The sequence below is a fragment of the Pyxicephalus adspersus genome, chromosome 10 (assembly GCF_032062135.1).
Source record: "Pyxicephalus adspersus chromosome 10, UCB_Pads_2.0, whole genome shotgun sequence".
NCBI lineage: Eukaryota > Metazoa > Chordata > Amphibia > Anura > Pyxicephalidae > Pyxicephalus > Pyxicephalus adspersus.
Genome location: NC_092867.1, coordinates 36066160 through 36082264, shown reverse-complemented (window position 1 = coordinate 36082264; position 16105 = coordinate 36066160). Strand labels below are relative to the sequence as shown.

Below are 16105 nucleotides of genomic sequence, written 5' to 3'. Positions count from 1 at the left end.
GGTTGACAGCTATTCTGATTTACCTCTTAAGTCTCTAGTAGCGATACTGAACAAATGTTAACTTGGTAAATCAGCACTTTAATGTCATTAAACTCCATTTAAACTTTTCCACCAAAGCAATGGTGTGCCTTCCCATTTCTCAAATAAAACTGTACCACAGGATATTATTAGTGACAAGTCCTAAAGAGATTATCCACATTAGGAAATATTAGGAAATTATGTTTTACCAGAAATCAGACCTGATTGTTAATGCTGTTCGATGAGTAAAAATAAAAATTTGAATTGAATAAAATATTATAGAACATAAATATTTGGTATAAAATGATTATTCACACCCTGACATTTCTGGATTTCCCCCAAATCCTAGTGTAAAAATTCGTCTTTATTCAGATGGACAAAATTCTTCTTTGAAAAGACTTGATGGGTAAGCAGCAATGGAAACATTAAACCAATTCAGAATGTATTAATGCTTTATGATAAAATGAGACATTAAGGATAACTACTGTGGTCCCTGTGTTATTTTAGTTTCCACCCCACCCCTCCATTTTTATAGAGGTGACTGCATTGTAAAGATCTATTATGGCTTAGAATCTATAATAGTGATGGCAAATGGTTTACTAAGTCACCAAGCAAAGGAAAGTCCCTTTATACAAATGGCAAATTTGGGCTAATTTGCCCTTTAAATCTTAAATCTTTACCAATAAAATGTTCAGGAAAGAAAAGCAGACACAGAAAAGTCATACAACTACTGATAGATCATATGTACTTCAAGGCTTGTGTAACTATCCTAACATGATGTGATCATAAACTTTTGTGATTGTTTTATTATATATCTTTACATTGCATGCATAGCATGCATAAGAAAGTTATTGCTTAAACAATTTTCTTTTGTTAGACAAAGATGTAAAAAGAAGGCCAGCATTGTCTAGTCCCATGGTCTAGCTGAGGATCCATATGAGTCACTAGAAGAAGGGTAAAGTCCCTATTATGAGCTATCAGATTATCCTAGCTGTAGGAGATCAAATAACAAAAGCTATTGACAGCATAGCAAACTACTGGCTGCAATATATATAAAATATTTTAATTTTCCCAAATAAAACAAATGTTGACATCACTAAACAGGATAAATAAAATATGTCAACCCTACTATATGTTACCCTACTAATATGTTAAACCTAATATACAGTGTGTTTTTTTTTTTGCATAATCAAACCAAATTATGAACACAGAGGTTCCCAGAAACTTGTGGTGATCATAAAAATGGAGCTTACAGTGTCAACCTAGAAAAAAAACCCCAGTAGTAATATTTGTGATAGCTAAATACAAACTATTACACAAAGTCCTCTGTTATTAATTTTTGGTTGGTTTACATCTTTAAAATCAACTGCAGGTTTACAGCTCTGCACCAACCTACCTCATCCAATATTGTGTTTCATGGATAAGATATATCTCAATGAGTAAATAATAAACATATTATATTAACCCAAAATCTCCAAAGCCTGAAGGTTAAAACAACTTTTATCACAATATTCCCCAGCAATCAAAAGCTTTCAAGACATATCTCTTGCAGAAAAAAAGCTTACCTTGACTCCATCTGTTTTCTTGTTTAAGAGACTTTTGGCAGCTGTAAGAGAAAAAGGGACAGGTATATAGTCAATGTATGCACAGTACCAATATTTCAGCTTAGATAAAATTGGTGGGGACCGGGGTTTTGCAAAGACAGGACACCGAAGTGTTACATAAAGGTGGTAAAACATTTTTTGTACAGGAAAAGACATGAAAATGAGATATATATACTGTCCCCTCTTTACAAACATCAATGTATACATACATACATCTATATAAGGATTCACCCAATTGTTGGAAAGCTAAGGCATTTACATAATGTTTCTTATATGATTATTGATACTTTATATTGCTATTATAATTTCAGTATTAAAACACTGAGATCTCTATAAGGTAATACCCATGCAATAAACAGGAGCTCCATTCTAAACAAAGCCACAATTAACAAGAGCTGAGTATTGGCAAGAATGATGCATATCATGATACATGGGTCATGAATTGTAATATACTTTGATACTGTATGGTGATATATTACAATTGCATTTAATCTGATTTTAGAAAAACTGCCATACTACAAAAAGCACAGTATAGTCTGCTATGCCTGAAAATGTAATGAGTAATCAAATCTAACCTTAAACACTCAAACATTTCTGTGTCTGCATTGTTTTCCCTGCCAGCAACTGCTTGTTGTTTGGGTGCAAATCAACAGGAAGGCAGACCCATCATATCCCCTAATACTCAACAAATGCATTAGGAATAGCCATACAAAGACAGACATAGTCAGGGCCCTGGAAGGAAGGACTTATGGATATAGTTTTTAATATCCATACAGTGCCTTGACATCAAAATGCTATACATTATAGATATTTTCATACAAACCTACAATTAAGTAGAAAATAAACCTGCTAATTGTTCTATCACACAAATACAAAAATTGCTCTTTTGGCTTTTTCTTTTTTTTGGCATTTTACTGTTGGCAATTCCGAGTTGGGCAAATATAAAAATCCGGAGTGCATCCTTTATCAGACTGACCTAAATGAATTGCACATCTACACTATGGCCACTAGATGGTGCAGTGAATACAGCAAGTTTGTGATAAACTGCACCAATAAAAAATCTTGCAAAGAGATGCTAAGGATGCCAGAGTTTAAAGGGGAACTATACCTGAAATTAAAAAAATATATATTACTAGCAATTGGATATATATAACAGAAAAGACTCATGTCTTTTCTACTCTGTAAAGCTTTTTTAATTGTTACTGCCCTGGTAAACATGTTCTTGGAAATCCCAAAGCTATGAAGATGCTGACATTTTAAAATGACAAGAACTGCAAGCAACAAAGAAGATGTGAGACTTCCTACTGTAGCTCTGACGTGGCAGGAACCGTGACAAAACAGTGCTCATGTCTCCTAACTGTAACCTATTGAGAATGTTAAACTGCAAATTCCTTCCAAAGCTTGAATATCAATAATCAGAAGACTTACACTTTGAAATAAGTACAATCAGATTATTAGGCAACCACAAATAAGAAAGAGCTACAGTCAATTCTGCAAATGATACAACTGTTTCACAGTGTATACATTAGCCATGTATCACACTAGGTAATCTCTTCCAGTGCCACAAATACATGCATGCACACACAAATATGTTCATGCAATGATTTTGTTCTTCAATGCACAATGCAAGGATGCACTATGCAATGCATAACCACTAATAACAGCAGATATTCACATGAAATCATTTGTTTATGTTTTTTGGCCTGTAAACTAAGAGTGTGGATTGGATACAGTCACAGCAGAGTAAGTAGCAGAAACAGTGTTCAACCCAGAATTGTTTTAAATCAGGTGGAAAGAAATTGTAGGCGGGTGGCAGCCCCTGTATGTGACCCAACTCTTCAGTAACCAGTAAGTGGTTACTGAAAAGTGCCGGGTGGTGCACCCAGCTAAAAGGGGCTGGGGAGAACACTGTAGAAATGTTGCTGAAAGTTTATTGACTACAGTTCCCAGGCTCTCTTGCAGATTTTTTCCTGACGAAGGTGGATATGAGGAGACTAATGCCTAACATGTGTGATAATGTCCCAAAACAGGTATTGCTACTACAGCATTAGGGGCCTGGGGATTACCATTGTTAAATAATGCACTAGAAGCTCTGTAATAGGAAGGGGGGCTCAAATGGAGGATGAAATGTGGACTCATCTCAATACAACAGATTTGTGATTGGTCCTTGAGGCAGATGCAAAAAATCTCTATCATGCAAGGATCACTCAGAATTGCAACTTCTGTGTATGTGAATTATACTCAGTAGTTGTCTGCACAAATAATTTGTATCTTAAGTAGATTCAAGCCCAAAAAAGGTCATTAGGTGCAAGCTGAAGCCATTGGATTTACACATATTAACAGACCAAGACCTAAGGACAGGGATCATAGAAATGCTAAAATGTATTCAATCACCCACAGTCAATTCATTTGCTGGAGACAAACAAGTGAGTGATAGGAGGAAAAAAATAGGAAAGTCACAAGTCCAATGGAACACACCATAACACATCAGTGCCCACATTTTACCACCTATTTAAGACACTTTTAATTTACCACATACTGGACTTTGGGATTGCACTGTTGGGAAGGGTAAAGTTTTAAATATGCCACTTAAAAAAAAAAAAAAAAACATGGCGACATGGCAATTTGCAGCATAATGAAGATAATGTAGATTTTTCCCTAATTAATTTTCAAATATAGGTCACCCGATAAAAAAATAAACCAGTTCCACGTTGTTCCAGGCATCAACTACTAAAGCTTAAAAAAATGCAATTACTAATTCTTTTCCATTTCACTTCCATGACAATTTTTTCAATCCACGCAACAGCAATATGCACTGCAAGCTAACGTTACTCAAAATCTGTAAATCTGTATTCCATTCTAGTTTAATGATTTCTTCTCTGATACCATTATTATGGGCCCTTATTGTGCTCAGTAGCTGGATGAAAACTTGAAAGCACAAAAAAAAACTATAAATTGCTACTTAACTTATGGTGAAGTCTTATACCCTTGCGTATAGATATTGGGCATTACCAAATCCCACAAATAGTGGGGGATCAGGGAAGACAAGCCTTTAATAAGGTTTGTGCATTGTGAACTTTGTTAAGCATGATATCTAGTGTTAACTATGTTTCTCGTAAACAGATTAAGAGGCATGTATGTTCTTTAACCTCGGAAATATGAGCAGCAGATCTCAAGAGCTAAATTCACGCCAGTTATTATGCTTCTGACCTTTTGGGAAGGCCCAATCTATCCTCCTCTCTTATCACCTGCACTCTCTCAGCTTACTTGTATAGTACTTGTGTCACTGAGATACTAGTATCTCTTCAAAGCCCAAAGCACAGACCTCAGCCTGGCCTGCTAACACTCCACTGTGTCACAAGGACTGGCAGATGACACCACTGATGACATTCTATGAATGCCACGTGGTTTTCAATGATGTACACTCTTGTGACACTGTGCGACCCGGGACATTACTACTTACTGTAATTAGAAACTAAAGCAGCTGTTTCTGGTGTTCACAGTTTTCAATGAAGCTTTAGCATAGACAACATCATCTGTAACTTGATAGATGCAGCTAAGGTAAATTCATAAATACACAGATATTCTAAATCTTCTAATAATGTAATAATTGTTATTACTAAAAAAAATCACTTTAAATTAGCAATACCAGATAAGCAAACAGGTCACTAAAATGAGCCTAATTATCAAAAACAGAAAATTCTTCCAACTTCCCTGTAATTAAAGGGTCATTCTACCCATTATTTTAAGTGATATTTTATATTCTAAGGGCCTTTTTATTTCCTGGCGATATTCTTCAGCTGTAGTTCCAGGCTGACCACCATGGTATTATAGACAATGTTCTTTTCCACCTGCATTTTGGTGCTCCTACCCACATTAGTCTTTCTCTACTTCCTGCTGCTGTGACCTTAACTTTAAAATAAAGGATAAATCTCATAGGGAGAGCAGGAAACATTAACTCAACACCATTTACCAAAGTTGAAAAAATTGAGTTCTGGCTGGAAGAGCTATTTATATAATTCTTGAACACTCATTTTTTCAAGCCAATACCTGATGGGCTGCCTAATTTTCTGAATGGGGACAATATCTGGCATACTCTGTATCGTAGGCAGTAATTGCCAGGGGTCTGACAACAAAAATGTAATTACTGGAGTACCCTCCCCAGCAATTGCCCAAGCCCATGAGATTCACCAGGTTCTACTACAAACAATAAATACAAACAAATCAGTTTTTGGCTTGATGAAATGATTGCACCTCTGTGTAGTAATTTTTTGCTTATGTTTCCCATGTGATCCATAGAAAAAGAAAGAACAATCAACATATTGTCAACATGGTCGTTCATATACAGGGTGGGTAAGTCCAATTATAGCCGGTGGTATATACAACTGTCTCAGAAATAAATCCTTGTAGGGTATAGTGCTTACCAGCCCTGCATGTAAATGACATCTCTATGAATGTAAAGAGACTGACAAAGCCCAAATTTCAATACAAATGTGCATCACAGTGCAGGACAATTAGCTGCATCTGCAGGATACACTTTATCAAACCCATAAAAGACCTCTTAGTACAAAGAACATCATAAATAGATTGCCTGGGCTTTAGTTCTCCAGAATTAGAAGCCTGCAAATGCCATAAAAATTAACAAAGTACCCTTACCTTGCCCAAAAATCACCTTCGCCTTTTAAATTACAATGTTACATGTATTCACCACAAATATTCAGGTAAAAGGCAACATTCATTCAATTATGAATTTATTGCCCTAAACGTCTTGTACAGGTAAAATGGAAACCTTTAAAAATGACATACAGCATAGGTGTATTTTTCTCTTGGCTAATATTATTGTAAAAAGACCATAGTTGTTTTAGGTGTAATGGAAAAAGGGCACTAACCGACAAATCACAAACTTCTAATAGCACCTACTTCATTAATGTTCTTTTCATCTTTCATTATAGCACCAACACAAGATCCCCGTGTAACCTTTCTACAAAGCTTCCTATTCCTATGTTATCCACACTGCTTTAATGTACTAGAAATACAGTCTCAATTAAAGTAATTATCTTATTCCCAAAACATTTTAAAAAAATGAGATGGCTGCATTTGTTTTCTTTTTCCAGGCCAGTTTTCCTTTATTTACACCTGCTAATCCCTTCCTGACTGACAGTGGCTATGTATCTCTGAAGGGAGCCATATTGTCATTCAGATAAGATATCTCTAATAAAATTCAGTTCAGCTCTCAGGAAGTGAAAAGGGCAATAATTCGACAGATATTTTTGCACTTATTAAAAACAAAAAAAATCGGAAAAGTGAAAACAAATGCAGCAACTACAATTAAGCCGACAAACTGTAATACATTAATTTTCTTGGAATCAGATATCCTATAAGCACTACTATACATATATAAAAACCTCTATCAGACAATAGTTCTGCAGAGATGTCCTTGATTGCCCGACTGTTAGAATATGAATCTTTGAAGCTTGGAAACTTCCTGCTAAAACCAGATTTCACTATAATGGCCTAATACTTAAAAGTTCACTTTTTGAACATCTCGCAGTATACAATCACAAATCATTAAAAAGTAATGAACACAAAAAAAGAAAAAACAAGCAATAAAATTGAAATAAATAAATCAGGCTTCAAGCTCAAGAACACTTCTGGTATTTCTTGCCCATTTCACGTCTCCTCTTCCCAAAAGAAACAATAAAGAAGAGAAAGCAGTCAAGAGATGGTTAGCATGCAGGGTAAAGTTAGTAGCAGATCCATGGAAATAAACTCCACAACAGGGTCAACTGGGTCTTCATGCCAAAACTAATCACTACAGGGCACAACAAGTCCTGCCCCTGAGCATGCAGGCATAGGCATGCAGATTTATCAGGGGCAGGAGTACAGAACAAGGTTGGGGAATAGGTATGGAGAGAAGAGGGAATCAGTAAGGACAAATAAACTGAGGTATAAAGTAATTGGGATATGGGACAACTCATGCCACGTACCTTGCTCAGCCAAGTTGGCAGCGCTGGTTGCGGCTGCAACGGGGGCGGAGCTCTGCCTGCCAACTGATTGGACAAAATCATTCAGTGGGAAGAGCCTCAACAAAAGCCCATATGAGCAACAATAAAAGCAAGATGCAAGTCAAATAAGCATTAATAATAAAAAAAAAAAGAAAGTATGACAAAAATAAACAGAATTCTGTGAAGGTTCAATAGACTTCAAATGCACATGTACATTAATTTCATGTTTGCCTAGAGAAGTGGTTGGGGTAGAACTTGCAAAGCACAAAAGATAAAAGCCATGTCTTAAGTGGTGCTGAAGAAAAAAAAAAATCAAATAGAATCAAGCAATAACACCAATTATATTTCACCCTCAAGCAGCGAGTGGTAGCCAAGATTGTATGCAAAGCGAGCTTTATCTCTCATTTAACTTCCTGGGTGGCTGAATGATCAGACAAAAAGCAAAAGGATGCTAAGAAGTGCAATGTCCCCACCTGTAGTGTTTTCCTTTTTCTCTCTTCTGTTACCTCCACCTAGTTTTCAATTATAGAAAACCCATTAGATGTAACATGGGCACACTACATTCGGACATGCTCTATCGGGCTTTGCATAGACACATGCTGGATTCAAGCACAATCTAATTATTCTTATGTGCTGAAAGTTCCCCCAGAACTTCTCAAGCAAAAATATAAGAGCAAAGAAAATAAAAAATAAAAAAACTACTGCAACAAGCATAGAGGGCAGCAATGGAAGAGACGGATAGGATGAGAGCTTCTAGGAAAAATGAAGAATTGTGGGAAGAGGAGGAAATCGTGGCAATAAACCATAGTGGCTCCATTGCAATTCTACCACTCCTGTATAGTGGAATAAGGCACTGGAGGAGAAAGGAAACATCTTTTTTTACACACAGTTCATAAAAGTTACAAGTAAAGAATGAAAATAAGAAAGACAGAAAAGAAAGACAAAACCTTTTATTTGGTTAAGTCACAGATGCAGCAAAAAAAAAATAATAATAAAAAAAAAAAAAATCGAAGGCACAGCTGACATTTATATTGCATTTAATATTAAAACAAATACTTTTTTTTACAAGCATTTTAATCTATAAATCCAACCATATTCCGTATTTATGTACCTGTTCTGAAAGCAAGAATTGCCCATTGTATTGTATATTTACAGTACATATTTATTAACAGTATTGTTTTTATGTGAAGATGTGTCAAAGGTATGTAAATATATGATCAACACAGAAACATCCCAAACAGAGGCAAAATGTTTGCTTAAGTGTGGCAGTGGCACTGGTAGGCATTGAAAAAAAGAGTGATATGTATTATAAAATATGTTAGATGGAACTTTAAAATCTGTTGGTGCCAACAAAGCTGGACCACGGTAATCACTGCAATTCTTGTGAACTGGAGATTAATGGAGAATTCTATAGTTCCAAATGATACACCCAGGGTTCTCCCCAGGCCCTTTTAGCTGGGCGCTCCACCCGGCACTTTTCAGCACCCACCCGGCTGTTTTTGGGTGGTTACTAAAGAGTTTGGTCACAATACAGGGGCTGCCACCCACCTACAATTTCTTCCCACCCGGCTTTAAAAAATTTCTGGGTTGAGCACTGTACACCGCAAGACAGATCATAAAGTACAATCAAGGTTTTTTTTTTTTTTCTTTGCTCTTTAACTAATAAAGGTTTTTCACTTACTCACTATGGCAGTTTTATATGTATTGTTTAAATGAGGGAGAGAAAACTCAGGAGTGCTTTTATTTTAATAAAACACAGGGAATGTTCAGTGCTTCACTTCCAGCTTCAGAGGGACTACGCCACAGATTGGAAATCACTACATCATCCTAGAAGTGACAAGACATTGTAGCAGCCTGCCACACAACCAAATCAAGACCAAATGCCAGCCAATCTGGCAGAAAGAACTCCAAAACTTTTACCTAGTGCTGGAAGCTAGTCTCACCCAGGCACTGTCCCTACACATTTCTATTGACCCATTACTATGATGGGAAGCCCGCAGTCTAATAGGAATATGCAGAGGGTAGAAGGGGTGGGCAGACTTTGTCCTTTGCCTCTAAGAATGACACAAAGTGTTTGTAACAGGAAGGTTAGAAGGATTGCAGCAGGTATGTGCAGGCACTTTATATTTGCAGCACTTTGTTCCCCTTTTTCTCAATACTGCACAGTCTGTTCATAATCCTTCAGGTGGTTCCATCATTTTCCGTCATCCGAAATAAAAGAACTCTACATGCTGCCAAATGACAGAAACACTTGACATCAATTATCATAACCATGTGGATTTAAAGACAAATCTAGTCTGGATTTATCAGGACCTCATGTTCATAATTTCTCTAAAGTGCAGCACACCATTGTTTATAGTGTGTACTGCAAAAGTTTTAGAGGCCCTGAAATTTAAACTTTGAGTCTAGGGTTATTTAGTTATTTAACTGTATGATCACACTATGTCATTTAAAGCCAGGAACCTCTTGCCACAAACAATACAAGGTTGTCCAACTACTTTTAGAAGAAGTCAGGAAGCACCAGTTTCTTGCCCAGATGGATTTGGCCTGTGCTAGGAATGTTCCAAATATAAATCCGGATGTGATGCTTGACATAAGCATCTGATCACATGCAGATTTCATTGTGAGAAAGGGACACACTGTTGTCTAAAAAAAGGACAGAAGCAGATCACATCCTTCAAAAGATACAAACAGTTGGCCGTTCATTTTTTTTCTTTTTTTAATCTCACATACACATGAACAGAAATTGTCTTTCAGCCTACAGATAAATCCTTAATCTAGATGAAGACAAAAAAAAAAAAGAACATGACTACACTTTCATCTAAAAAAAACTGACTTGACTAAACTTGTCCTGATCCACCAAAACTTTATCCAGACCTACCAACCATACTTACATGTCATGTACACCACAAACATATTCCTGGAGCCCTGGCTCCTTTAAAGGTCAAATAGTGGAAGTGTTCAGTAAATGAAAATGACAAAATATTTAATCTAGTTTGATATGAAAAACCAAAGAGTCTTCTTTTTTAGTATTGTTTTGTGTTTTTATGCTTTTAATAAATGCACAGCATATCTGATCCCTGCAGCGAAGATAACAGTTTTTCGATCCTATTACAGCATATACAAATATAAATCACCTTTATGCAAATATATGTTTTTATTTAGTCAGATTAGAATTAAAATACATAGGATCCTTTATCTAAAATATGATTTACATATATCTCAGGACAGTGTTTGTAGTACTGAAGGCATGCACTGACAGTACACAAATGCTTTAGACTTTCGAAGAAAAATTCCAGTGAGAGTTAGGTCATGGAAAATATTAAATTCCATGTCCCTTAAGCTGCATGTGCCAGCAACAAAAATAAAACAGGTGGGAATGAATGTTATACTGCCTGAGGCTCAGTAAGAACTACTGAACATTGGAGAAGCTGGACTATTACCTGAGAAGATTACTATTTGTGTCTGGACAAAATGCACAACGTCGCCTTGGAGCTAAATTTTTAGAGCAGAAGGATAACATTTCATGAGTCTCATATGATCCAGAGATTGTGGTTTTTAGACTAAACATTTTCAGTGGTTCACTTTTTGGTGATTTATGATTTAAAAAAAAAAAACTTATCCCAGAAAAAGGACACAATCGACACAAACACCTTGGGGCATAGCACCCCATTTCTTCTGCATTACGTGAGGCTGCTCATAGAAGATTGTTTCCAACAATGCAGCATAACACAAATGGAGCATTCCTCTGGAATGCCCAAACAGCCAAGGAAATTGCAATGCATACAAAATTCAGACATAATATTTATTATGACTGTGGCTTTTCCTCAGTGACAAGCCTGGCTGCATGCATACAACACCTATAATACTAATAACAGATAACATAACATCCAGTCTGTGCCACAGCTGCTCCAGAAATCTGTCAGCTTTCATTTTTCTTTATTACTGCACTCAGCTGCTAGAAGGGGCATTTAATATTCTCATGGTTTTCAGTATAATACGAATACAGCACGCATAGTTTTTGAGGTGCGAAACACAAATTGAAAAAAAAAGGTCTGACATTCATATTCCTTTTCTGCACAATAAAAAAACAGATACATAATATTTTCTAAACTACACATTGGCATAGCTCCACATGTTTTAAAATGGTGTGGGTGGCTTCAACTGACTGCCAACATTTACTCCCCCCAGCTTGGCACCACTGATACCCTACAACCCCTATAAGGCACTATTGTACAGGGCACCACCGTTTTCTACTGTAGTCCCCCATTCCCTGGACACTATTGCTACCCTTGCTAAACCCTATTGTTACCCCTACACACTGACTTCAAGGCATTCTCCCTCCCATGGAAACAAACACTCCTCACTATTTCCTCCCACTGAGCCCAAGTAATTTCTATTCCAGGGATCTTGAACATCTTCATTACCCCACTCCAAAAATGATCACAGACTTCTCCCATCTTCCCACTCCATAACGGAGCCTGGGTCATTTTTTCTCCTGATGACCGGCAATGTAAGGAGCCTTGTAATACATACCCCCTATTGCTGCACACTATGATGTACATTGCATTGTCTTGACCTCACACTCTATACATTATGTCGTGCATAATGCTGACCTAAGTTTTCTTTTCTCAACAGTTGCTTGTTCCTGGGCTCCCAACTATTGAAGTTCTTCTTAAAGCTAGGGTCAGACAAAGTGTAAGTTTTCTGTGTACATTCATATATTTTTTTCATTTATGTTTAGGTATATGTAAGGGAGGAAGTTACTTATAATGCAGAAGTATGAAGTATTTTGTAGGTACAAGAACTGCTGAACGTGTACAGTGTAGACAATTTGTAGGCTCAGGCTCCATTTAACACTGCTCATGTAAGCCACACTGAATTTTCAGCTTACTTCAGCCACACTCATTTTCAGTGCAACATTCTGCACGTCACCTTTGTCCTTCTTTCTCAATCTCCACAGCTTAGAAGTATTCATAAACCCCCAGTTTATTGCATTACTATTTTCTGTGGAAGGGGTCTAAACTTTTGTAAATATTAACAATTATAGGTTCATAATTAAATCGTAACCTTTTTGTCTTTTCCAATAGATTAAATTCAAATTCTGGGATTTGTCAAAACTGGGTTTAGGTTTCAAAAATGCTACAAAAACAAAAGGCAAGAATGCATAATGATGCATTAACTTTCCGTCCAGTGCCTACAGTTTGGAGAGAAGAAATGAGACGTCATCTAACTAAATTGTTAGACCCTCCTTTTTGTTATCATACAGATTTTATATAAATCTTTTTTTCTTTTACTCAAAGTAAAGATTGCCTTCCTTCTTTCATGCATCTAAAGATGCTTGGAATGTAAAGAACAAAGATTGATACAGTTCCAACCTTAGTTTTATGAATTTAATCTCTTCCTTTAACTTTCGCCACTGATATGCAGCACAGACATTAGGCCAAGTCATCTGGGTTTAAAAATGTAAAAGCTGCAAGTCCTGAACCGCATTGCCTTAATTTGCAATCACCATCACCGCTCACCTAAATAAAATCATGTCTATACTTGTTACACCTATATGAAAGCAGTTTTATCATTAATTTCACACCAAAGCATCTTCTGTTCCATGCCAAATTTACCTGAAAAATTCCGAGATACCAGCATTGTAGTGAGAATTGCACCCTACAAATGAAACAAAAACAATTACAAACTGCAATTTTGTATTATAAAATAAGCAAACATGTGATATACATTATAAGTATAACCCAGAAAAAAAGAAAGGGGGTCTTCCCACTTATCTTACCCAATTTAAACAATACAGAATCCCACACCCATAATACATTTAACAACTGTATTATGTTACATTTTAGTGATTTTATATGTGAATTAAAGACTCCTTGAACATAAAACCTGCTTCTCCTGCCTGATATCTGCTCCTAGCCCTCCATTCAGGCTTCTTTATGATGAAGAAAATAGCTGGGTGCAGGGCCAAGGTAACTCAAAAGCAAGCAAGTGCAGAAGTTTCATTAACAGTGGCCATTCTATGGCTAAAGAAAGAAGGACCTGAAGGAAGACAAGGACCGGATAGTAGAGGTGGTCAATATTGTGAAACTATTGAAGAAGAGCACATTAAAGGGCGAATCCATCATAATGTGTGAGTATGCTAAGCAAAATATGACATATTCTTTGTACAAGCTGTGGACTTTGCACGAGATGCTGTAACACAAACAAGATCACATATGATCCAGCGTTTCTACTTTCTGATGGTATTACTAGTTACACTACTACATGTGAGAAATGAAACTAAGAACCGATTACCTAAAAGTTACATAAGAAGTTTCATTCCTTTTACTACATGAAGCCTGCAGAGATTTCCTGAGACAGCACACTAGTATAAAAGAAGGAAGAAATTACTCACTTTAAGCTTTCTCCGTGCATTGAACTTTCTCAGGCATTCTACAGTCTCCTGCCTGTGCATCATTGAGGCAACTGTTGATCGTTGCTGAAAAAGAAAAAAGGCAATTACTAAATAAATAGATAAAATACACATATGCTTCTTGGATGGATATATTTAGTACAACTGAGCACATTGTGTGAATAGCACCTAAACCACTAAACAATTACAACTTTTTGGAAAATGTATCTATTCACTTAACTAGCTAAAATCAGTTCAGCTAAATAACATATGTGTAAACTATTTCAATAAAATAAGTTGATATATAACTATAGTTTGTGAAAGAATTCATAAAAAGATGAAAAATCATCTAGGAACTGACTAGAATATGTCAATTTTCCCATCTGGACAAGCAAGACCCCACCAATGAAACTTACGCAGACCCATGGGTGCTTCAGGGCCTGATCTGCTGTGATTCTTTTTGCTGGGTTTATTGTCAGCATCTGATTGATTAAATTCTTTGCTTCCGGAGTAACCGTGTCCCACTCAGGTGAAGGGAACTAAACAGGAAAATTAAATGTAACAACACAAACGCAACAGTTAGATTATCAGGTCACACAAAGCTTGAAACCAAACCTTCTGTGTATACTTTTCAGTTACCTAAACAAGAAAGTAAAAGTTATGCATCACACTACCTAATGGTACAGACAGTGCATAAAGGCCTTATTCTGCCATAAAATAAACACTTTATAACAAATGATTACATATAACAATGTTGCCTGCATGGCTTGCTTTATCATAAAGAATAAACAAGTATACAAGAAAATCAGTCATAATAATATGAAATGCTTAGTCATTTATTGTACAGTCTTGTATTGTATTGTATTGTATAGTCATATCTAGTACAATAATCATTGTATTATAACTTGTAAGTCTGTAGAAACACACAATTTGTTTATTGGGTTTGTGCCCATGAATTGTATTCTATTTAGCATCCTAAACACTTATGATAATTTAGATCCAGACCAGGAAACTGACTTCACTTTTAATTTGGCACACATTCTGCTGACTCCTTCTAAAAATGCTAGCTTACCCACTGCCTTCAACTCATTCCAAGTTACCACAATTAAACAAGTATGGAAATCTATAAAAATAAAATGAGAAGTCGTACAATTTTCGAACCTGGTAAACTGATATCCCAACACCAAGCTGCGGTCATTCTATGACCCTGACATGGTCAAAAATTGTAAAAATACTTTGTCATCATTTGGATCATGTGATAATCTGAATTGAGCTCTGTAGGTGACTTTATAGTAGTGATCTTTTTTTCCAGTTTTTACTGTAACTTAACTATCTGTCAAACGCCTACCTGTGGACATAACACACAATACATAGAACTCTGTTTCTGGATTGATTGTGTCCTTGGAAGTATGAACAACTTGTAGTGCCCTTTGAATCAATACAAAGGTTCACAAAGGACCACAGGAGATTTAACCTACTGTGATCCACTAAGACTGCCTGAACATGGTATAGGCGAGTAGAGTTTGGGGAAGTGATAACTTACGTCATATGCTCCAGCTTTGATTTGCTGGTAGAGTTTATGCTGATCTTCATCCCAGAAAGGAGGATAACCCACTAATAATATGTACAGAATGACCCCTAAAAAAAGAAAAATGTTTACAATCATATACAAATAATTCCAAGCTTAACATAACAATTTGTACCAATCTTAATTCTGCATTGAATAAAATCTGTGCTTTATGTATTCCGCTATACAAACTGTAGAAATACACATATGTAAACTGAATTTGAATGAAGTCAATAACGCACCCCAGTGGGAAACAATTAAAGTAGCAGAAGGTCAACAATTCCGTCTTTTAGTAATCGACAGAAAATACATTACTTATGTGTTACAATATTAGCAGGAATCCTCTTTATTTGCATTTATATCTGCTTCTGCCCAGGTGAAGACCACAGTCTAATTTTCCTAATATACCCATACAAACACAATTCATTTACTTAAACTGTATCTATAAAAAATATGTATTATTTAGCAGTTTATGAGCCTTTAGATGTGGTGGCTGCATTAGTTTTTAAAAAGG

At 36.2% G+C, this 16105-nt stretch overlaps 1 protein-coding gene across 17 annotated transcripts in view; it reads right to left on the bottom strand.

Annotated features, from left to right (window-relative positions):
* CAMK2G (calcium/calmodulin dependent protein kinase II gamma) overlaps positions 1–15656 on the bottom strand; it is a 46284-nt gene extending 30628 nt beyond the window's left edge. For 11 of the 17 annotated variants that reach the window (XM_072424964.1, XM_072424969.1, XM_072424973.1 and 8 more), the window contains exons 1-7: positions 15568–15656; positions 14441–14563; positions 14028–14111; positions 13249–13291; positions 8101–8139; positions 7610–7672; positions 1584–1624 (exon numbers count right to left, since the gene is read on the bottom strand). In XM_072424964.1, the coding sequence (XP_072281065.1) occupies positions 1584–1624; positions 7610–7672; positions 8101–8139; positions 13249–13291; positions 14028–14111; positions 14441–14506 (336 nt within the window). In that variant the 5' untranslated portion in view covers positions 14507–14563; positions 15568–15656. The remainder of the gene's footprint in view (positions 1–1583; positions 1625–7609; positions 7673–8100; positions 8140–13248; positions 13292–14027; positions 14112–14440; positions 14564–15567) is intronic. The other 6 variants (XM_072424967.1, XM_072424968.1, XM_072424975.1 and 3 more) reach the window with 2 other exon arrangements.
* Between the last annotated feature and the right edge of the window lie 449 nt (positions 15657–16105).